This window comes from Esox lucius, chromosome 4, assembly GCF_011004845.1.
Source record: "Esox lucius isolate fEsoLuc1 chromosome 4, fEsoLuc1.pri, whole genome shotgun sequence".
NCBI lineage: Eukaryota > Metazoa > Chordata > Actinopteri > Esociformes > Esocidae > Esox > Esox lucius.
The window spans coordinates 16,878,819-16,902,765 of NC_047572.1; the positions used below are offsets into that span (position 1 = coordinate 16,878,819).

The following is a 23,947-nucleotide window of genomic DNA, read 5'->3' on the forward strand; positions in this document are numbered from 1 at the left end:
TGGAGGAAGTGTCTGGGGAGAGGGAAGTCTGGGCATCCCTGCTTAGACTGCTGCCCCCGCGACCCGGCCCCGGATAAGCGGAAGATGATGGATGGATGGATGGATGGATAACATCGATTCTGAATCCGGACACATTGCAGTAATGATAATTTTGTTGAAAACGCAAATATACACTATACGAACAAAAGTCTACTAATTATTTAGTTCAGGTGTTTCAGCCACACTCATTGCTCACAGGTGCAGAAAATCCAGCATAGAGCCATGAAATCTCCATAGACAAACATTGGCAGTTCAATGGGTCATACTGAAGAGGCCTTGGCTGAATGGGTACATATTCCCAAAGAGTCACTCCAAAATCCTGCGGAAAGCCTTCCCAGAAGAGTGACAGCAGTTAATTCTGCAAAGGGGGGTCAGCTCCATATTAATGGCCATGGTTTTGGAATGGGATGTCCAAGAAGTTAATATAGGTGTGATGGTCGAGTGTCCACATATTTTTGGTTATATATATATATAGTATAGAGTAGAGCCGCTCCTCCTTTGCGTCAAAAGGGGCCAGTTGAGGTGGTTCGGGCATTTGGTAAGGATGCCCCCAGGACGTCTCCCTAGGGAGGTGTTCCAGGCACGTCCAGCTGGGAGGAGACCTCGGGGTAGGCCCAGGACTAGGTGGAGAGATTATATTTCGACACTGGCCTGTGAACGCCTCGGGATCCCCCAGTCAGAGCTGGCAAAAGTGGCTCAGGAAAGGGAAGTTTGGGGTCCGCTGCTGGAGCTGCTGCCCCCGTGACCTGATACCGGATAAGCGGATGAAGATGAGAGATGAGATATATATACACTCACCTAAATGATTGTTAGGAACACCATACTAATACTGTGTTTGACCCCCTTTCGCCTTCAGTCCTGCTTTAATTCTACGTGGCATTGATTCAACAAGGTGCTGAAAGCATTCTTTAGAAATGTTGGCCCATATTGATAGGATAGCATCTTGCAGTTGATGGAGATTTGTGGGATGCACATCCAGGGCACGAAGCTCCCGTTCCACCACATCCCAAAGATGCTCTATTGGGTTGAGATCTGGTGACTGTGGGGGCCATTTCAGTACAGTGAACTCATTGTCATGTTCAAGAAACCAATTTGAAATGACTCGAGCTTTGTGACATGGAGCATTATCCTGCTGGAAGTAGCCATCAGAGGATGGGTACATGGTGGTCATAAAGGGATGGACATGGTCAGAAACAATGCTTAGGTAGGCCGTGGCATTTAAACTATGCCCAATTGGCACTAAGGGGCCTAAAGTGCAGAGAAAACATTCCCCACACCATTACACCACCACCACCAGCCTGCACAGTGGTAACAAGGCATGATGGATCCATGTTCTTATTCTGTTTACGCCAAATTCTGACTCTACCATCTGAATGTCTCAACAGAAATCGAGACTCATCAGACCAGGCAACATTCTTCCAGTCTTCAGCTGTCCAATTTTGGTGAGCTTGTGCAAATTGTAGCCTTTTTTCCCTATTTGTAGTGGAGATGAGTGGTACCCGATGGGGTCTTCTGCTGTTGTAGCCAATCCGCCTCAAGGTTGTGCGTGTTGTGGCTTCACAAATGCTTTGCTGCATACCTCGGTTGTAACGAGTGGTTATTTCAGTCAAAGTTGCTCTTCTATCAGCTTGAATCAGTCGGCCCATTCTCCTCTGACCTCCAGCATCAACAAGGCATTTTCGCCCACAGGACTGCCGCATACTGGATGTTTTTCCCTTTTCACACCATTCTTTGTAAACCCTAGAAATTGTGCGTGAAAATCCCAGTAACTGAGCAGATTGTGAAATACTCAGACCGGCCCGTCTGGCACCAACAACCATGCCACGTTCAAAATTGCTTAAATCACCTTTCTTTCCCATTCTGACATTCAGTTTGGAGTTCAGGAGATTGTATTGACTAGGACCACACCCCTAAATGCATTGAAGCAACTGCCATGTGATCGGTTGATTAGATAATTGCATTAATGAGAAATTTAACAGGTGTTCCTAATAATCCTTTAGATGAGTGTATATATATATATATATATGTATATATATACATATATATATATATATATATAATTATTTTTTTATTATTATTATTTTTGGTAGATACATATAATCCAAATATAGCCCAGATGAGTATCATAATAATAAGACATTGCATTCCAATATAAAACAAGGCAATAGACAACCTCAACTCCAAGTAAGCACAGAGAGCGCTCCCAAGTCAGTCTACATTTGTTCTTCGCAGAAGATGTCAGTCATTGAACAACAATTAGGAATCCATGCCCCCAAAAAACATATTTGTTTCTGCGTCAAAGCATTAGGCACCACCTGATCAGTACTTTTAATGTTCAAGATGTCAACAGCTTTACTTGCATCTATTGATTCTCATCAAATGTGTGTCTGACAAACTCAGACTTTCTGAGAAAGAAGCATTGTCTGACGGAAAACTTTGTTGTGACCACAATTGTTAGGAACACCATACTAATACTGTGTTTGACCCCCTTTCGCCTTCAGTCCTGCTTTAATTCTACGTGGCATTGATTCAACAAGGTGCTGAAAGCATTCTTTAGAAATGTTGGCCCATATTGATAGGATAGCATCTTGCAGTTGATGGAGATTTGTGGGATGCACATCCAGGGCACGAAGCTCCCGTTCCACCACATCCCAAAGATGCTCTATTGGGTTGAGATCTGGTGACTGTGGGGGCCATTTCAGTACAGTGAACTCATTGTCATGTTCAAGAAACCAATTTGAAATGACTCGAGCTTTGTGACATGGAGCATTATCCTGCTGGAAGTAGCCATCAGAGGATGGGTACATGGTGGTCATAAAGGGATGGACATGGTCAGAAACAATGCTTAGGTAGGCCGTGGCATTTAAACTATGCCCAATTGGCACTAAGGGGCCTAAAGTGCAGAGAAAACATTCCCCACACCATTACACCACCACCACCAGCCTGCACAGTGGTAACAAGGCATGATGGATCCATGTTCTTATTCTGTTTACGCCAAATTCTGACTCTACCATCTGAATGTCTCAACAGAAATCGAGACTCATCAGACCAGGCAACATTCTTCCAGTCTTCAGCTGTCCAATTTTGGTGAGCTTGTGCAAATTGTAGCCTTTTTTCCCTATTTGTAGTGGAGATGAGTGGTACCCGATGGGGTCTTCTGCTGTTGTAGCCAATCCGCCTCAAGGTTGTGCGTGTTGTGGCTTCACAAATGCTTTGCTGCATACCTCGGTTGTAACGAGTGGTTATTTCAGTCAAAGTTGCTCTTCTATCAGCTTGAATCAGTCGGCCCATTCTCCTCTGACCTCCAGCATCAACAAGGCATTTTCGCCCACAGGACTGCCGCATACTGGATGTTTTTCCCTTTTCACACCATTCTTTGTAAACCCTAGAAATTGTGCGTGAAAATCCCAGTAACTGAGCAGATTGTGAAATACTCAGACCGGCCCGTCTGGCACCAACAACCATGCCACGTTCAAAATTGCTTAAATCACCTTTCTTTCCCATTCTGACATTCAGTTTGGAGTTCAGGAGATTGTATTGACTAGGACCACACCCCTAAATGCATTGAAGCAACTGCCATGTGATCGGTTGATTAGATAATTGCATTAATGAGAAATTTAACAGGTGTTCCTAATAATCCTTTAGATGAGTGTATATATATATATATATATGTATATATATACATATATATATATATATATATAATTATTTTTTTATTATTATTATTTTTGGTAGATACATATAATCCAAATATAGCCCAGATGAGTATCATAATAATAAGACATTGCATTCCAATATAAAACAAGGCAATAGACAACCTCAACTCCAAGTAAGCACAGAGAGCGCTCCCAAGTCAGTCTACATTTGTTCTTCGCAGAAGATGTCAGTCATTGAACAACAATTAGGAATCCATGCCCCCAAAAAACATATTTGTTTCTGCGTCAAAGCATTAGGCACCACCTGATCAGTACTTTTAATGTTCAAGATGTCAACAGCTTTACTTGCATCTATTGATTCTCATCAAATGTGTGTCTGACAAACTCAGACTTTCTGAGAAAGAAGCATTGTCTGACGGAAAACTTTGTTGTGACCACAATTGTTAGGAACACCATACTAATACTGTGTTTGACCCCCTTTCGCCTTCAGTCCTGCTTTAATTCTACGTGGCATTGATTCAACAAGGTGCTGAAAGCATTCTTTAGAAATGTTGGCCCATATTGATAGGATAGCATCTTGCAGTTGATGGAGATTTGTGGGATGCACATCCAGGGCACGAAGCTCCCGTTCCACCACATCCCAAAGATGCTCTATTGGGTTGAGATCTGGTGACTGTGGGGGCCATTTCAGTACAGTGAACTCATTGTCATGTTCAAGAAACCAATTTGAAATGACTCGAGCTTTGTGACATGGAGCATTATCCTGCTGGAAGTAGCCATCAGAGGATGGGTACATGGTGGTCATAAAGGGATGGACATGGTCAGAAACAATGCTTAGGTAGGCCGTGGCATTTAAACTATGCCCAATTGGCACTAAGGGGCCTAAAGTGCAGAGAAAACATTCCCCACACCATTACACCACCACCACCAGCCTGCACAGTGGTAACAAGGCATGATGGATCCATGTTCTTATTCTGTTTACGCCAAATTCTGACTCTACCATCTGAATGTCTCAACAGAAATCGAGACTCATCAGACCAGGCAACATTCTTCCAGTCTTCAGCTGTCCAATTTTGGTGAGCTTGTGCAAATTGTAGCCTTTTTTCCCTATTTGTAGTGGAGATGAGTGGTACCCGATGGGGTCTTCTGCTGTTGTAGCCAATCCGCCTCAAGGTTGTGCGTGTTGTGGCTTCACAAATGCTTTGCTGCATACCTCGGTTGTAACGAGTGGTTATTTCAGTCAAAGTTGCTCTTCTATCAGCTTGAATCAGTCGGCCCATTCTCCTCTGACCTCCAGCATCAACAAGGCATTTTCGCCCACAGGACTGCCGCATACTGGATGTTTTTCCCTTTTCACACCATTCTTTGTAAACCCTAGAAATTGTGCGTGAAAATCCCAGTAACTGAGCAGATTGTGAAATACTCAGACCGGCCCGTCTGGCACCAACAACCATGCCACGTTCAAAATTGCTTAAATCACCTTTCTTTCCCATTCTGACATTCAGTTTGGAGTTCAGGAGATTGTATTGACTAGGACCACACCCCTAAATGCATTGAAGCAACTGCCATGTGATCGGTTGATTAGATAATTGCATTAATGAGAAATTTAACAGGTGTTCCTAATAATCCTTTAGATGAGTGTATATATATATATATATATGTATATATATACATATATATATATATATATATAATTATTTTTTTATTATTATTATTTTTGGTAGATACATATAATCCAAATATAGCCCAGATGAGTATCATAATAATAAGACATTGCATTCCAATATAAAACAAGGCAATAGACAACCTCAACTCCAAGTAAGCACAGAGAGCGCTCCCAAGTCAGTCTACATTTGTTCTTCGCAGAAGATGTCAGTCATTGAACAACAATTAGGAATCCATGCCCCCAAAAAACATATTTGTTTCTGCGTCAAAGCATTAGGCACCACCTGATCAGTACTTTTAATGTTCAAGATGTCAACAGCTTTACTTGCATCTATTGATTCTCATCAAATGTGTGTCTGACAAACTCAGACTTTCTGAGAAAGAAGCATTGTCTGACGGAAAACTTTGTTGTGACCACAAAGCCTGCAAAAGACCAACTCCAAGCCTTCCAATGCTTGTGTATTGTAGATGTCAAAGACCAAGATCATCCATGTAACACAGCAAACTCTGGACGTTCTGGTGTTCAAAGACATTGATCAATTTGACTAGAGTGGTCATTTTCTCAGTTCGCTGAACCTGTCTTCACTGCACCCTTGTAGAATGAAGGATTTGGTTGTACTTCCGTACTGGCTTCTTCAGCCCAAGTCCCAGAATTCCCAGTCTGGAATGATTATATGGGGAGAGAAACTAAGGCAATTAATTACAACAGTTGTACTCGCTTGTTTTCTGCCTGTCATCACCCACTAGGCTGCGGCTGCCCACAGGGTCCAAAACTCACCACCTGCTCATCCATTTCCAAATAAGATATTTTTTCACCTTTTCACCCAGGACCTGGCACAGCTTTTGGTATTGTCTTGGAGGCACTTTTCAGAACGGGAGGTGCCATGCTCTTTAACCCATCACTGGACTCTGTGGATAATTTTTTTTGCCTCCACACAATCAATATGGTGAGGTGAAAATATATCCTCACATAGCATATTACTAGCTTGATACACTGGTTCTTGCACTTTTCAGACTCATACCAGGAGTTATACATCCAAGGCCCTCAACCTGAGCAGTTTCAGCTTCTTTTCAGTGGAATGGTCTATAGCAAAGGCTTCAGATGTGGCTTGAGGATGACTAAGGGAACTGCTTTCTTTTTGGGGGGGATTCCTCTTGTGTACTTCCTCCATTGATAGACATCTTCAAACCTCTGCAATTCTCAAGATATGACTCAACCATGCAGGACTCCCAGACCAATTTCAGTGGGACCCACCTGTCTCCCCACAGAGGAGTAACAATCCTTGCAACTTTGATCCCCATTGGTATCCGTTGGGATGTTGTAAGCTCAGTCATTGAAATGTTGCCTTGAAACAAAGCAGTAGCCTTTGTTCGTTATCCCCAAACCTGAATCTCACAGTGAGAGTTAAGTCATATTTGAATTATGTCTTAGATTGCCTATCTTGCCGGGGATGTCTGATATAGAAAAGGTGTTATGTGCATTATCAGGTGAAAGAGATCGTGAGCAGGTTTATGAGCATAGCTATGTGGGGAAGATTGGCTTGTGAAGTGGCTAGTTTTCAGATGTGAAACAGGAGCCAAAATTAATCTTTCACATTCTCCTGCAACTATACTGTATCTGGCAGATCTAGCTGATGAAGGGTCCCTCTCAGACATGATGTGAGCTGTCTCATGTGAAATACCTTGTCCCACCGGTTCAGTGACCAATGTTGGCACTGTGGATCTCATCACTAGCATTAATGGCTGTGATATCTCCAACCTCCAACTGGGAAGCACATTGGACTGTGCATTCACTATCAGGTGTGAATTTGTAAGCCGTTACATAAATCTGAGACTAAACAAACAAACAAAAAAAAAAAAACATAAAATACTGAATGTGAGAATTCAACTACTTGAAAATCCCTTAACACTGGAAACGTTTGTTTGTCCTTCTTGACTTTGTTGAAGACTGGAAAGACACATATACATAGTGTCTTCATAAATACATTTGGTAGTTGCAGTTCCTGAAGAAAAATCTCCAGCAATGGTGAAAGTAACTAAACTAGAGAGCAAACAACAGAATGTATCCACAGAACTGCTGTAACACATTCAGACAGAAGAGGTCACTCCAATGTACAAAACAACACAAAAAAATGGATCATTTTTAAGAAAGTCACAAAACACTTGGAGAATGTTAAGTTCCTCCAAGTGTTTTAAACAATCCTCCAAGTGTTTTGCACGGCATGCAATACCAGTGCCTTCCATCTGAACATGTCAGGACCCTGCATAGCTTCTACCCTAAGGTCATACAAGCCTGCCAAATTAAGAATATAAAATGTTAACCAATATCAGTCAATTATTCCTGTCCTTGAGTCTTTGTTAAGGTCAAGATAAACATGAACTCTACATAGTACTAGGACTTATGACCCCAAACACGCACCAAAATCCACAAAGATATTGTAAATAGACCATAAAAGTCTTGGAAATTGGAAAACCTGTGATTTGAAAGGAAAAACTGAAACAAATTAGTGCAAACTGAAAAATTTCAAGGATCTATAAATAGTCTGTATGTAAGAATGGTCAAAGTTCCTTTCGAATGTGTTCTGTAATCTCAATTTAAAAAAATAGCAAGGAAGGCATAATGTGTTGAAGATTTTGGCAATAATGTAGACGCAGATGTGTAATTCTGGTTGATTCCCTTGAATCATCGATAAAGAACAATGGATTACGCATAGTGGAAATTGCAATACCCCATTAGCTGAGTTTATTATTTTGTATAACCACATTTTTACTATGGGTCCCAACAACTGAAGGTGAGTGTACATTTTCTTCCCCCATAAGCATAAACCCACATCCTTAGCATTGCAAGTGCCACATTCCATCGACTGAGCAAGAGAAGACACAACTAGTAATTATTATTTGTAGTCAGTCAGTACGTCACAATCTACACAAGATACATAAAAAACGTACACATTTAGTTTTAATTTAATTAAATCCCACTGAGGTTATATAAGATAATTATTCAAATGGGTTTCCTGCCATCTCAAAGAAAACTACATCTCCTAGGTTGCCCTACGCACACCTTCTTCCTAGTTACGTTACAAGGACATTGCCGTAGTAAAGCTGGTCCAATACGTGCGCTCCCCTGCCTTGAAAGAGGTGAAGAGTTTTTCACAGTTCAAGGTTTGCTTTCAGTGACAGCGATTTGCTTAGTCGGGTTTTGAGAGCCTGGTATACGGGTTACTGAGGCGGAAAGCCCCGCTGTAGAGAGCCAATATGATGAACATGTGGAAAGTCCGGGAGTTGGTTGATAAAGCGTAAGTAATATCATTATATCCGAATAAAATAGTGTTGTTTCCAGGCAATCGAGTTTACCTGTTTGAAAGAGACACGTACCCAAAACTTTGACGTCACGTAGCAGCAGGAAGCTAACTAGTTAGCAAGCTAGTAGCAAGTGGGGCACGATACATTGATACTGAAAAAAATGTTTTGCCACTTTGCTATTTCTTATTTTACTGTTGTAAAATAACTGCTGGGTGGTAATTTAATTACTGAACTTTATGCCCAAGTTTTAGAAAGTAGAAATGGCTAACGCTAGCTAGCATTTGTTAGCTAACTAGCTTCTATATCTAGCTAACTTAGCTAGAATGGTTGACAGTTCTTTGCGCTGCTTCCCAGACACTTGTGAGTTGATTGTTTGGCTAGTTCCCAAGCCGGGTAAGTTAGCAAGCTAAATTCCACATTTCAGGCTAGATCTTCCCAGAAATACAGCTTATTAGAGTTGTTACAGGGCTTGAATAGAGCTAACACATAGCTTCTGTAGTACTGCTTTTGACAAGCATACTTCCGGGTGTGAAAGTAGCAAAACTACTAGCATAACAAACGGCTGTTTACTTTTCTAACGTGAGAGTTCAAAACTGTCTCCTATGTATTTTGGATTTATAAAGTATACAAGTAAGCAGAGAACACCGGAATTACCTCCCCAACTTCTATACTACACTAGTTTAGTGTAGCTAGCTAGTCAAATACAACAATTAATCAATTTTACAACTAGCCAAACTTAAGTTTTACTGTTTGATATGTGACTTTTGCATTTTCGAAATAGTGACTTGCAGCAATTTGGAGCCCAGACAAATATCAACCACTATCAAAACAGAGCACTTAAATGTGTAACATCTTAGGCGTGAACAATGACTTGCAGAATGCAACAACAGATTGCACTATCAACAGGCAGTGTCATGGAGCACACCGTTCAATATATTCTAGTCACCACATTATGAGCATAACCAGCCGGGTTTGGATGTAAAAGAATGTAATTGTGTCCTAAACCGCACACTTGCCTAAATACTAGTGCTTGGCTTTTGTTCAAAACCCACTGGGAATATGATGCCCTTTGAGACTAGTAGTGAATTGCACAGTTGTGTTGCACGGTGCAAGGAATTCATAGTGTGAAGCTGTGCCACACCAGTAATATTTCTGTCTTTTTCCCCCCCACTTGTAGTTTGGAGTCTCTCACTGCTGAGTATTGACCTTAGAGGCTGTACAGCATGCAGGCACATGTGCCCATAAAAACACGTGTGCTGAGGAGCTCTGGGATTGTGTATTTGTGTAATTAAAGTAACTGCCCAGCATTTTCAGCATTTTATGAAATATTTAGCAAAATTACTTCCAATACTATAGAAATAGTTTTTCTTCCCTCTCATTTTAATTATGTTAAGATGCAGCTTTTTTTTCTATTAGAATGGTGTGTCACAACAATTAAGTCTGCTGATTGGCCAGCTCGTACTCTACCTCCTATTGATTAACTCATCCTCCTCAGGAATGTTAAATCATACTCTGTGGCGATTTTTACATTAAACGTTTGAGGGTTTTTCCCTCCAATGTATCCTTTTGTGACGTACCATTTGGGACAAGTTTAGCACGCAGTGCCAGCAGCAGGAGCCCAGGTTCTGTTCCAAGAATGCATTCCTGCTAAAAGTCAAGTCCCCTCTGCTTGTCTCCCCTACTGAAGGACCTCTTCTGAAGGAGAGAGAAAGGGAGAGACAGATAATGGCATGGAGACAAGGAGCAAAACAGCTGGTATTAGTAGGGCTTTGAGACATAACGGGTGAAGGAAGTAGTCCTTCTCAATTTCTTTCCTCTTGTATTTGACTGTGTGCTCAGTGTTGGCAATTCGGGGGTGCAGTAATAGAGGAAATTGTTGTGGTTCCGTCTTGATGGGATGACAGCATTTAGACAGTGTTGCAATGTTATATTTGCAGTTGTTGGCTGTATCTGCACTGAAACTGAAGTATATTTTTTAAAATAGGGAATCAATTTGTTTTAAGCACTTTCATGGCTCATTAAAGCCTGTACTTCTGCATTAGACTGCTGACCAGCAGTGGGAACACAGAATTACAATAAAGTCACACTTACTGAATTGAACTGCAATTCATGTCATTGGCACCAAAGTATTTTCAGAATCGTGTTTGAGGTTGCAGGCAGTTTTCAGCCCTACTAGGTGTGGTTCAGAGGGCCCAAAGACCAGAGTTCTAAAGGCTGTGTAGGCTTGGTTATTCCCAAAATCAATATGGGATCTCCTTAAAACCACCACCGATGTTGAAATGTCCATTTAGAATGTCTAGGCCTCTAAACCCAAATTCAGGGACTGGTTATTCTCGTTCCTGATTCCTCCAACGGGTCACATGGACATACTGGTACAATGCTACTTGACTAGGCCTAAATGCTTGTTTTTGGGACTAGTCACTGAGTGAAGGAAATGAGGGTGTGTGCATTGCAGTCAGGCTTTCAAGGAAACGGAAGTATTTGCCCTGTTTTGTTACAGATTATACACACACACACACACACACACACACAAGCTGTGGCTTCAGTTTGATCTGTTTGATAATGACAGCTAGTTACAGAGAAGAGATAAGAGCTGGGGCTGTTGTAGACTAGTGGCTTGTTTGTTCTACTGTTTACTGCCTCTGTATGATACCACTTGGGATGTCTTCCATCATGACATAATGGTCAAAAACAGCCCATATAGTCATGTAGCCTACATTACAGCATGGTAATATTTAGCCTATAAAACATGCAAACAACATTCTGGTTAGCGGCACACAAGCCACAGGGGGAGAGTAATGTCCTGGTGTGATGAAATACTGTAAGCTCTTTAAGAAGTAGTGACAAACAGGATACATCCTAAGAGGCCTAGTCCTAGGCAGCCGTGTAACAGTCCATCAGAAGAATACATTCAGTCGTTGTTTCAGACCAGTGCGCTTTGAGGCCTGGCCAAAATTAATGCATTATATATGGGATACGGTGCTATTTGGGACACCACCTGTTGCTATAGCCTCATTTAGGGTCCAACTCCACTACTTTTTAGGAACCTCAGAGGCTGTGTCAGTGTTTGTCTTCTGTCAGACACTTTTGATGGGAGTGAGTTCAGAGACATCTAGTGCAAAATCTGAAACATCTGTAAAAAATTGTCACTAGCTAATGAGGAAGTCCGGTGGTGGGAAGTTTGAGATGATGAAGGTAGATGAAACTTGGCCCACATTCTACACAGTTTCTCTTCAGAATCATTGAATGTGTTCACGTGGACTACGTTCTGTTCAAATGAAATCAGAATTGTCATTGTTTGGAAAAGGGACCCTGAATCATTAGTAACTGGATTAGTATATTGTTCTGGGGCGTCTGATACAGGGCAGCGTATAATTAAATGATGTTCACATGCCACGGGAAGAGTAAGCCTCTATGAGCCGCCCAGGCTGTAAACCGGCGTCTCTTACTTGACTACCTAAAGCAACTTTCTGGAATAAGTCCCACCACAAATGCTGACTCCTATCACATCTGACATTCTGACATCTAAAATAAAAGTTGGGTCAGTGCACGAGAACACCTTTTGTAATTGCTGTAAAATGCCTTGATGGGCATGTTTTACATGCCAAACGAATAGCCATGTTAACACATTAAATTATTGTGCAAATTCTGGATAGTTAAAGAGATGTTAGGTAGTAGAACTAGCAAGTTATTTCTTGAGCAGGCTTCAGGGATTTCTACCTAACAGAAAATGCAAATACATGCTAGTAGGTGCCAGTAGGATAGTTTGTGCCTTGTCCTGCCCACCCTGCTTCATGTGCTCCCATTGGAAACAGCTTTGGTGTAGCTAGGAATAGGATTATGTGGATGTTTCCAAAGAAAATATTTGAAATTGGTTGAATTGGTTTCAATCTGCTACACCCACTTAGTATCAGCTTTTGTTATAGAAGGGAAACAGTGTTTAAAAACCGCATTCTATAATAGTTGTGCAATACATTATAAATACAACCAGGAATATAATTTATTTTCCTGGTTGTATTTATACATTTCTATTCCTGGTTGTATTTATAATATATTGCACAAGTTTAACCTCCTAAGACCTGAGCTTTGATAATGTATTCATTTGTAATTTCTCTTAGCAATGTGGGATTATCAGGACCTGATAAGTATACTATCTAAGCATTGTCTTTATACAGCAAGTACGTTTTGGAAATGATGTCCTCGTATGATGACATTGGGTTTATTTTACTGAGGTTAATGTTATATTCCACCCCTGTTGGAAGTTAATATTGTCAGCCTCACGCCAAGCCTACTCTCCTTTTCCTAGCCCTGAGTTGAATTTTTAGTCCTAGGCCTAGATCTAACACTATTTACTCTCTAAATCCAAACATTAGCCATAGAGGGCCACCTTTTCTGACCTGTTGGTTTATGTCTGAGAGACTTTTTCTGTAGACTTTTCTGCCTATGTGCTTGCCTGTGTATGTACAGGTTTTATATAGTCTAGCTTAATTTTTCAGTCCATTGTTGCAGCCGCTGCATTACTTATTGTGCAATGCCCTTGCTTAGTGGGGAATTTTTCAGGTCACCAAACCTGGTTGACCTTGTTAAGGTTCTTGCCCAATATTTATTTCAGGAAGCTATCTTTTAAACATACAATAAACAAGTTTGACTTAGAGTTAAGCCTAATTGCCTAATTGAAGTAAGAGGACTAACAAGACATTTGTGTTTGGCTGTTAAATGGTAGGCCTTTCTGGCTAGCCTTGACCTATATTACTCATTCATTATGACTGCTGCAGTTGTTTTCATTGTTGTAGGTTTAGTGTGCTGGTTTACACAGAAGCTTGGAAAACTTGACGGACAGTGAAATTAGCATGTCAGTCCCAGTCTGTGGCTAGTTTCTATGGTCCATAGAGCCTGCAGTTCAGACATTTATGCAACCCTGCATTTACCAAGAAGCGGGCTGTTTCTTTCTATCTCCACACCCATTTACTCCACCCAGATTATCCTTTTCTAAGAACCAAACTGGTTCTCCCTGACCGTTGGCCAATTTTCATACAAACTCACTGTCTAACACACACACACACACACACACACACACACACAAAACAGCAACAACACACACACATACCTGAAGTGGCTGACTTGTCTCAGAGGACTGTTGTCAGGCTGTGGGTGAGACAGGTGATGTTATGAGGGTACCAAACCAAATCAGCCAGATCCCAGGAGAAATGTAACGGAGCCTACCAAACTTGTTCTGAAGTTTTAGTGGGATTAGCTGCTGGCCTTTGGTGGCTTTTCAGATTCATACTTTCAAATTCTATCCATTCTGTAAAAGAACCACTGATTTTTTTCCCCCCTCAATGTATTCCACCCCTGGTTTATGCAGTAAATTAAGCAACATTTTTGTGTTGCAGCCTTAACGTATGTAGGCTGTGATTCTATTGCAATAAATATGTGGTTGTATTCTATGTATTGAACAGAAATTTAAAAAAGGAATAATAATAATAGCAGCAGCAGCCTAATAAAGGCGCATTGATAATTCAGATGACTCAGTGGGCAGACAGATTCATCTGTGTACATGGCTTGGAACATCGCCTGTCTAGTCCACGTCTAGGATCCAAACAACCAGTTTCACAACGTTAGGTAACGATATGAGGATTCAATGACTAGGTTTGCCTTGCCTATAAAGTTAATTATTTTGAAGACTTATTGAGCACAGACCTTTGTCTCCTATTTGACCTTGTGTTCTTTTATTGAAAGACGTAGTGAAATATCCTTTTCCTTCCCCTGCAGAACCAATGTGGTGATGAACTATTCCGAGGTCGAGTCCAAGGTGAGGGAGGCCACAAACGATGACCCCTGGGGACCTTCGGGACAGCAGATGGGAGAGATCTCCAGGTAAGTGTGCTGTATACACACATTCACCCCAACCATTTGTGACAGTCAAGGAAAAAAGCTAGTTCTTACATCTGCATCGTTTTGCCAGGTAGTCTAAGTCCTCCTTTCCACCTATTCTCTTCAGATGTACATTCATGTACGAACAGTTTCCAGAGGTGATGAACATGCTGTGGACCAGGATGCTCAGGGACAACAAGAAGAACTGGAGGAGGGTCTACAAGGTCAGAGACATGCTATAACCTGTCATGAGCATGACATAATCCAGAGTATGGGGGCCTACTGTAGGTGATTGGCCATTTATGAGTTGCTCCAAAAAATATTCTAAAGGTTACTTGCAATTTTCACATTGTTTACCCACAGTGTCAAATACATTTCATTCAATCCAGGCTCCCAACTACTGTCTAATTAACGTAACATTGACATTACCCCATCCTTGTTCAGCCATTATTCCCTTAAAAAGCCAAACCTATCAGCCTATAAATCTTGCTATTAAAAAGGAGTTACACACACGATTTGATGTAAAATCAATCATTGACTTGGACTTTCATCTTCCACTATTTATGAGTAACTGTAATTTGAAGAACAAATCCAAAACCTGTGAAAATAAAACCGAGAACAATGTTTTGGAATGTTTTGAACAGAATTCACAACAATTAGTCAGATTTCATTGGGCCCCCATCCAATAGAGTTGCTTATGAACATATTTGACCAGTTATGTTGTATGCAAAATGCATGCATTAGGTTCTAGGGCAAAGTTGCAAGGATGGAAAATGTGAACAGTTGCTTGTAACATGTTAATTTTCTGTTTCAAGTATCTGTCATGTCAGAAAGTGTTGGTGACTGTCATAACCTGTCACAAGCATGGAATCCCCTGTGAAAATCTAGTAATGCATAACAGATGTGTTGTTATTGGAGCTGCTGACTATTGAAGAGTACTGTACGAAAACGTGTCTTGTCTGTGGGAGAATGTACACAGTATAGTGTGAACCTTTCATAGCCCATCTACTCCAGACCCAGAGGGTGAAGGTCTGACCCTCCAGTCTCAGCTGTTGCTGGTTCGTGTCACTGGAAACGTTTCAGAAATGTGGTGAACTATTTTAGGGCGTGACCTACAGGCGTCATCAAAAGAAGTTCTGACCAATTATTCCACCCCCCCAGTCTCTGCTATTGCTGGCCCACCTCATCAGGAACGGTTCCGAGAGGGTTGTCACCAGCGCCAGGGAACACATCTATGACCTCCGATCTCTAGAGAGCTATCACTTTGTCGGTAAGTACTCTTTGGCTGGCTGTTTTCCAAACACTGAACACTGTAAAGGGTTTGTTGAACCTCAGTAAACCTGTACATACGAGAGGGTTGGTAATGAAATGTTGGCTAAAACAGAAGAAGCCAGTGTCTGGTCAGGGTTATTAACATAGTGCACCTTTGTCACACACACACTCTCGGTCAGGTTGTGGCCATTGTTACCAACATTTTCCAAATACTGTACATGTATACGGAGTTTCTGCCGAAAGAGCAGTAGGTTGGATTTAAACCCATGTGGCATCAGTCTATATGAACTGGAGGCAGCAGCTTAGACTGTTGGAACACTATAACCCTATGAAAAGGCCTCTATAGTCACAACAACCTCCACTGCTTTACCACATCCTGTAGCCTTGGTAAAGAAGGGGGCCTTTAGCGGTGCTTCGACCCCAAATAGTTCCATCATTCTCTGCTGTCCCCCGTTTTCACTCTCCTAACCACAACCACTGTGGCTTTACACAGTGGTCCACACCCTGGTGCTTCTCCCAGCCGAGGTTGTAAATGCACTGTTAAGATGCCTGAGAGTTTGATCCCACTCTCTCCCCCCTCCCCTCCACAGACGACAACGGTAAGGACCAGGGAGTGAATGTGCGTCAGAAGGTGAAGGAGATGGTTGACCTGATCCAGGATGACGACAGGCTGAGGGAGGAGAGGAAGAAAGCCAAGAAGAACAAAGACAAATACATCGGCGTCTCCTCTGACAGCATGGGGGGCGGGTTCAGCAGATACTGTAAGTCATTCTAGAACTGTGATGAACACCCATTAACAACACACACACACACACTCACTCAAGATCCTCTCCCTATGTTGTCCTCTCCCTAGCAGGTGAGCGGTATGACTCTGGTGGCTCGGGTATGGAAGGCAGCAGGGGGAAGTGGGATGAGGACTGGAAGAAAGACCAAGGCCAGTTCCCCTTCAGTGAGAAGCTCGGGGAGATCAGCGACAAGATCGGCAGCACCATCGATGACACCATCAACAAGTTCAGGAAGCAGGGCAGAGACAGCTCACCGGACAGATTCAGGTAATGACGACTGTCCATTATGGAGAGGACATGGGGATGATGGAGAGTTCGGGGGTGAGTGAGGGGGTTAGAACCAGAGAGGCATGGACAGCCAGCCAGCATTAGCCATGTTATCTGAATGGACATTTGTCGTCTGTGATGGTAATTCTAACGATCGACACTCTTAAAATAGTAAGAAACAGAGACAAGATTCTCTTAGCACAATCATTTTATTATTATCTGCAAATATGAGAGACGCGTCAAATGCTTACAAACATAATCATCCGAGGAGTCTCTCCCGTAAGACATGAACAATACGTATTTATTTCAAATGTTAGAAGGGGTGTGGTAAGTTGTTGCCCATCTGTCTTGTGTAACATTTACCCAAAGGGCGGGCTGTCCCCCCACCTTATCCTTCTCAACTCCTGAGGAGACACAATGTCTGGATAATCAACAGAGACACTAAAGGGTTTTACAGATTTACCAGTAACCCTCTAATCCACCAGTGCTGGTCAAGGATGTCTCCTATTCAAACACCAGACCCCTCTCTGTATCTTTAACTAGTAACTCATTCATACATGTATAGGACGAATAAGAATACATCAGTTCAAGAATTTCCACAAGTCCCCCCCCCCAAATTTGTCACAATTTTTTACCTCCCTGTCCCTCTCCCCGGTTTCCATAGTGACCACGAGGAGGAGCGAGAACGCCCGTCACGGAATGGCCAGTCTGGGAGATCAGAGTTCAAAGATGAGGAGGAAACCGTGACGACCAAGAGTGTCCAAATCGTCCAGGCAACAGAAACCACGGCAACCAGGAAGAAAGGCGGGGTTCCATCCAAAAAGGTTGACCTCGGAGCCGCGGCCAACTACACGGGAGACAGGAGCCCCAACACCACCTCCAAGCAGGTGTGTGTGTGTCCTAGCCTTATGCTGCCACCTGGTGTTCCATGAGGTAAAGCAGTTTGTCATGTCTTTGTGTTACAGACTCCGTCCCCAGCAGTACCCAAGGTCTCCAGTAGTGGTCTGGCTGACCTGTTGATGGTGGATACTGGGACCAGCCAGCCTGCAGCAGTCATAGGTACACACATACAAACACTCTGAGCCTTGGCTAGGATGCAAAGTCAGGGTAGGGCGGGGGTTTCTCTGGAGGTGGTGGTGGTGGTGGGGGGGGGGGGGGTTCTCTGGAGGTGAGCGGTTCGGTCATTATATGTCTGTATCTTTCCAGACCTCATAGGGGGCTTTGCTGACTTCTCCTCTCCTGCTGCCTCTGTCAGCCTCTCCACGGCACCTGGTGAGTTTCCAGTAGAAAGCACTAGAATATTCAGAGTGAGAGCAGGAGGAGGAGTCCAGCCATATGGAGCCTGATACCTGCTCAGTATAACAAGAGCAGACACATCTCAAGTCCTGTTAGATATGACAGAGAGGGGGGGGGGGTGTAGAGCTGCCCCAAACATTTACACTGAAGTCACTTAGTAGACGCTCTTATCCAGAGTGACAGTCGTGAGTGCATACAGCTTCAGTCTGTTTTGGTTTTTATAATTGTAAATGGTTCTTTTTATTTTCTGTATAAGGCATTGCTGTATTGCATAGGGTGTTTGGAATTGAGTGTTTGGTCAGAATACAAGGTTCTGCAAAAGACAAGTCATTAAACGTCTTTAGTAACCAAACTGTTACTAACCAAACTGTTACTAACCAGTAAGTACAATGTCTAGAAGACACTCTGGTCTTGGTGGTTTTCAGCGGTGACTCACAGACCTTCATCCAAAACTTGCGCAAGTTGTCTTGTCGCAAACACAGATAAAACTGTAAAAATAGGAATTAGACTCTGTGTAACACAAGGATCTTCCTGGTTTGCAACCAAGCAAACTCTCATTGCCATGTCATGAAACGGAGACCATCTCACTCTCTCCCTGATGTTTAGTTGGTGTAAAAACCGTGAATGACCATAAAAAGATATGAAGCACATACATTGTTTTCTGAGTTTTTGGATAGACAAATGTTTACTCTTTACAGTATACTTCAGTGTAGGTATGAAAACTGTTTGGTTAATATAAAACGGCGTTTATGGGGATCACAGATAAGGAACAAGCATTTTGGTCAATCATTTGTTAGCCGGCCTGAGATGTGGCTTGTTAGAAAAGAAAGCGTTTCGATGTAAACATGGCAGTGTGTCAACCGCTCCATTAGGGACATCAGGCAGAAAACATGAACTAGGTGTCCAGTCCTACAGTACATGAATGACTGAGACAGCTTCCCACAGAGGCCATGCTGGACCATTCATACTTGTGGGCCTATTCATAAATGACGTGTAAAATGTGATCCAGTACATTTGGCCTGTAGGATGGTGAACAGTACAGAATGTCTGTTTTTGTAGATGTCATGATCACGTGTGGTGGATGAGTGTTTTTCTATTTGTTCAGCCATGTTACGTATTTGTTTCTAAATGTAGTAATAACGGACGTCTTTACTGTCATTTCATTTTTTTTCTAATGTATTTTCATCCAGGACCTTTGAGAAAATGTCACTGTTCAAACATGTTCACACTTTTTTTCTTCCATCAGCTGCAGTACAATGTAAGACACTGGGAAACCGGTGTGGTTGTACTGGGCCATTGACCCACTGTAACTCTCCCTTCAGCCTCCACTGGGAACGGTGACTTTGGGGACTGGAATGCTTTTCCCGACGGCCAGGTCCCTGTTCCCTTCGCCCAGCCCGTGGCCCCCAGCAACACGGACCTGTTTGGGTCACTGTCTGCTGGCCCCGCCCCTTCCGCTGGCCCGGCTCCTGCCTCTGCTGACCTGTTTGATCTGATGGGTCCGGTCCAGACCCAGACTCTCTCTGCCTCCCAGAGCCTCAACTTTAACATGACCAGCACACAGTGTCTCGGCTCCACCATTCCACAGTCCAGATCACTGGTGAGAATGTCGCAGTGAAATCATTGACAGCTTAAATGGTGCTTATTGTTTGTGACCCAGTGTTAATGAGAGACGTGCTAGTACAGTCTGGGGTTTGCATCAGTGTGTGTGAGTCAACAGAGCCAAGGCAGACTGATGGCTCCAGATGCTTCACCTTCCCTGGGGACACAATGAGAGGGAACTAGTTTGAGTCAGAAAACCATTAAATCTAACAAGGTCGTGTTCGCATGGATTAAATTTGCATGTTAAAAACCTGACCTACTTAGAAAAGCAGGTTTGGTTTGGCAGAATAATACACGCCTCTCCTGCTAATTCTGGTTAGGTGAGTAGATGTTTTTCTGTAGATCGCATCAGAGAGAGACAGCAGTCCTGCCTCGATTCAGTACGTCACTCTATAGGTCACTAGGACATCGCCATCCACAGTAACATGCTAAATGGTCTCTCTCACTGCCTCACTCTTAGCCCTTCCAGGCGATGGGCGGTCCATTGCAGCCCCAGCAGCAACAGCAGCAGCAGCAGCAGCAAGGCATGATGGGTACCCAGGTGTCCTCGGGGTCAGCAATCCCCTCCACCTGGTCCGACTCCTCGGTCAACATCAGTCTGGACTTTCTGGCCCCCGGCGTGCAGCCGCCCAAACCGGCCCAGCCCACGCTCAATACACTCCAAGGTAGCCTGAAGGAGTATGGCTAATGGGTCAAATACAGTCACACCTCACTGTTATCAATCATGTCAAGCTGTCTACGGTACCACACTGTCAGTAACAGTGTGGTACCATAGAATGTAGTTTGAGCTTTGGGGGTTTTGTCCACGGTGTGGTTGTCTGACCCTCTCTTCTCCTAATTTTATGTTCCAGGAAGCCAGCCCCTCTCGCCCGTCAACATGCTGTCCCAGGGATTCGCTGGCATGGGCCTTGGCCCCGCCCCCATCAGGCTGCCTACAACTCCCATGATGCACCCCGGTGCTATGATGGGCATGACCCCCACCCAAGGGCTGATGGGAATGAGTATGAACATGGGCACCATACCTCCGACTAACATGGCCATGGGAATGGGAATACCGGGTCCTATGGGCATGGGGGTGCCGGTCATGTCAATGGGCACTGGCATGGTACAGCAGCAACAGCCCAAGCAAGGATTGGACGCCTTTGCAGATTTCGGCAACTTCATGAAGTGAAAGATGAAGAGGTGACATGACTGAGAGGAAGAGGGTTGTTGCCGTTTCTTTCTCTCCGTCTGTCCATCCGACTGTCCGTGAAGGATTGAAGAGCTGCAAACAAAGAGTACTTGAATGATGTCAGATATCAAAAACCGGCCACCACCCCTCCAATTGCTGTTTGTTTCTTTTCTTTTTCTTTTTTAAGTAATGTATAGAGATTAATATACATGAATGTATGTTTTAATCAGTTGTAGCTTGGAACCAAGGACACACAAAATACAGTAATGGTTCTGTGCTGTTGGTTTTAGATCAGAGAAAGTATATTAAAAAAAAACAAACGGTGAGAGCAACCTGAATCTTGTTTCAACAGAATGTCACAGGTGTTATGCTTTTCTTTACTAATCAAATGAGATGCCCACAGTATCTGACTTGTAGTTTTAAAGTAACCCCACCCCAGAAATACCCCACATCTTTTCAAGAATGTAAAGTTAGACTTGTTCTTCCTTCCCAACACCTGTAAATATTACTTTGGTGCGACAGACAAATAAGTTATTGAGTACTTGATGAAGATGTTGTGATGCCGTGACGAGTTATCGATTGGACAAAATCTGAGGTATTTCAAGATGTGGCTCTGGCAAACTACATTGTCAGGAAGTCAGTCTTTAATAATACTTGGTTTATATTACAGCATCCGTGCTCCCAACATGGAGTTTCTTTTCAATAGTAGACTTAACAAATTGATCAATGAATTGTTGATTGACGGGTGGATTTAATAACTGAATGAATGAGATGAATGACAAACTGTTAAATTAAGAAGCTGTTGTGATTATACCACGCAGATCTCATTTGTGGCCTTTCTTATGCGTATATTTTTTTAATGAAATATGAGAATTTCTTTCCTTGCATCCAAATAAGATAATCAGTAGGTATAGGTAACCTCTCGTGGGGTTGTGTTCTTTAAATATGGCACATGGTGCCTGTATAACAGAGGCCTTTTTCTTTCATTCTAACTTCATACACTATACAGTGTTGATTACAGTGGGTGGGCAGAATCTGGGAACCTTTTGCCATTATGGAGCCTAGAGCACAGGGCAGTATGTGTTCGTGTTAAGGCTCCATCTATCCACTGTTCCTCTGGGGTAAGGTGAAGTTGCTCCTAGATGCTGGTCTTGGGTCAGTTGGGCATGTTTTCCCATTTATGTTTATAGTTAGGATTCTGAGAAGGAAAGCTGATTCTTGATCTGTGCTTAATGGAGTCTTAACCCCCTGTTGCTATAGTAGATTTTTCACAGTCCAGGTCTAGGTCTTGTAAAGGATTTGTTGGTCTCTATTTCTTCTGGCTCTATCCCGTATTGTAACCAATTGACTTCATAGTGCACTATATAGAAAATGGGGTGCAATTTGGGATAGACTCTTTGTGTAACATGTTGAAGTCAGCAGCATCTCCACTATGCCAGAGTCTCTCCCATGTATACTGAGTCTGGACTTCTGTCTGGACTTCTGTCTCTGTGCTTTGAGGTTGACACATTTGAGTAGACTTCATGAAATTCCCAGGTTTCCCAGAAATCCGGGTTGGAAATTCCGAGCAATCTCATGGGGAAAACCTGAGAATTTAGAACTTTACTTGGGTTTGGCAACACTAGCTCCACTTCCATGCCGGTCTCTAAATCCTGGTGGGAGCCACTCTTATTCAGTGACATGAAGGTGTTTAGTTTTGTACCCAACAGGGTAGCCTGAAATCCACAATGTTGCATATTAACATTCCACTCATTGAACTGTCCGGTTTGGCACGTACTAGCAGGGAGTCTACTGAGTGGAATGATTACACAAACATTTGTACTCTGGGGTGGTATTCAGTCAGCACCATTTTCTGTGTGGGTTTGTGCCTACCCTGGCTATAAGTATATATATCCACACACACCGTAGCCTTCTGTTCTTTCTGAGACCGAATCTGAAACAAGACATTCCCTGTTTGAAATGACCAAAATCAAAATCTATCGACTCTTTGCTTTGTTTTCTAAGAGGAATTGTTTTTATTCTTTGGTTTTAGTTTTTCTACTACTTCTGATTCTTCCCAGGTCTTCTGTAAAGTGGAATTGTTACTGGAAAAGAAAACACTACGTTTATGCAAATGTATACAAGAAAATAAGCATAACCAACGAGAGAAGCCTTCAGATATTGTAAAAATGTTTTTCTGTTTTCTTTTTTTTTCACATTCAGATCCTTTTATCTACAAGATTAAACAGTTGATTACAGTTTTGTAATAGTGTGTTTATTTCATTAAATGAATAGGACACTGCTGGGCAAGTGGCGGTTTGGAGCCTGCTGACAACCATTACAGATCCATCGGGCCAGTGAATCAATATGCAGACGTTTGAAGGACTTTGAGGCAGAAAGGTTATAGAATCTATAATAAAACCCAGGTACCGGACTGTTGGCTGAATGAACAAACAATGGACAACTCAATGCCTGGATATTATTCATGAAATATAAAGGGTTGAGATGGTTTATTGTAAAGTTTATTTCAGAGTCTGAGCCTTTATTAGGTAAGTTGGATTTCAACAGAATTTCAAACTGATGAATTGGAGCTGCTAATGGTTGACTACAAGGACATAATGTACAATATTAATATGGATGGTGAGCATATAAGATATTGGGCAATAAGTAGTATATTATATGCATTCATTTACAGTTCCAGTATATCCATCTGTCTAGATGCAGGATGTGGCTTGAACATTTTCTTCACGTGACTGGAGCGTCACGATTGGCCTGTACTGCCAACCTGTCGGGGAATCATTTTTGGCGTGCGACTGGGGTATGTGGGGGTCAGTAATGACCTGCAGCCATCTTTGTCCTTGAGTCTTGTATGAACTCTGAGGGCAGGTGGCAGCCAGGTTAGTGGAAACATAATATTAGTCAAACGCTATGTAGACTCTGTGTGTGTGTGTGTGTGTGTGTGTGTTTGTCTGACATGGTAGGATGTTTTAGTATCCTAAAAGTGATTTATGCGAGAAATTGGCATGCAAAACTTGAAA

The 23,947-nt window shown here is 42.6% G+C and overlaps 1 protein-coding gene across 3 annotated transcripts; it reads left to right on the forward strand.

Annotated features, from left to right (window-relative positions):
* The first annotated feature begins 8,483 nt into the window (after positions 1-8,483).
* On the forward strand, positions 8,484-23,167 carry clint1a (clathrin interactor 1a). 3 transcript variants are annotated; one of them, XM_013133443.3, is made up of 12 exons: positions 8,484-8,656; positions 14,436-14,540; positions 14,665-14,761; positions 15,699-15,807; positions 16,400-16,570; positions 16,663-16,861; positions 17,526-17,748; positions 17,827-17,920; positions 18,068-18,133; positions 19,480-19,757; positions 20,220-20,424; positions 20,611-23,167. In XM_013133443.3, exons 1-12 carry the CDS (start codon positions 8,616-8,618, stop codon positions 20,928-20,930), a joined length of 1,908 nt encoding a protein of 635 aa, XP_012988897.2. In that variant the 5' UTR covers positions 8,484-8,615; the 3' UTR covers positions 20,931-23,167. The 3 variants fall into 3 exon arrangements, with proteins under 3 accessions (XP_012988897.2, XP_010862994.2, XP_012988898.2); XM_010864692.4 differs by having other exon boundaries at positions 16,666-16,861; XM_013133444.3 differs by lacking the exon at positions 18,068-18,133.
* The last annotated feature ends 780 nt before the right edge of the window (positions 23,168-23,947 follow it).

What these genes read in the sequence shown, in the direction of transcription:
- clint1a (XM_013133443.3), top strand. Translation starts at nt 8,616, where the DNA reads ATGATGAACATGTGGAAAGTCCGGGAGTTGGTTGATAAAGC. An exon ending in CAGATGGGAGAGATCTCCAG is followed by an intron (nt 14,541 to 14,664) that starts GTAAGTGTGCTG and finishes TATTCTCTTCAG; the next exon opens with ATGTACATTCATGTACGAAC. An exon ending in CCAGCCTGCAGCAGTCATAG is followed by an intron (nt 17,921 to 18,067) that starts GTACACACATAC and finishes GTATCTTTCCAG; the next exon opens with ACCTCATAGGGGGCTTTGCT.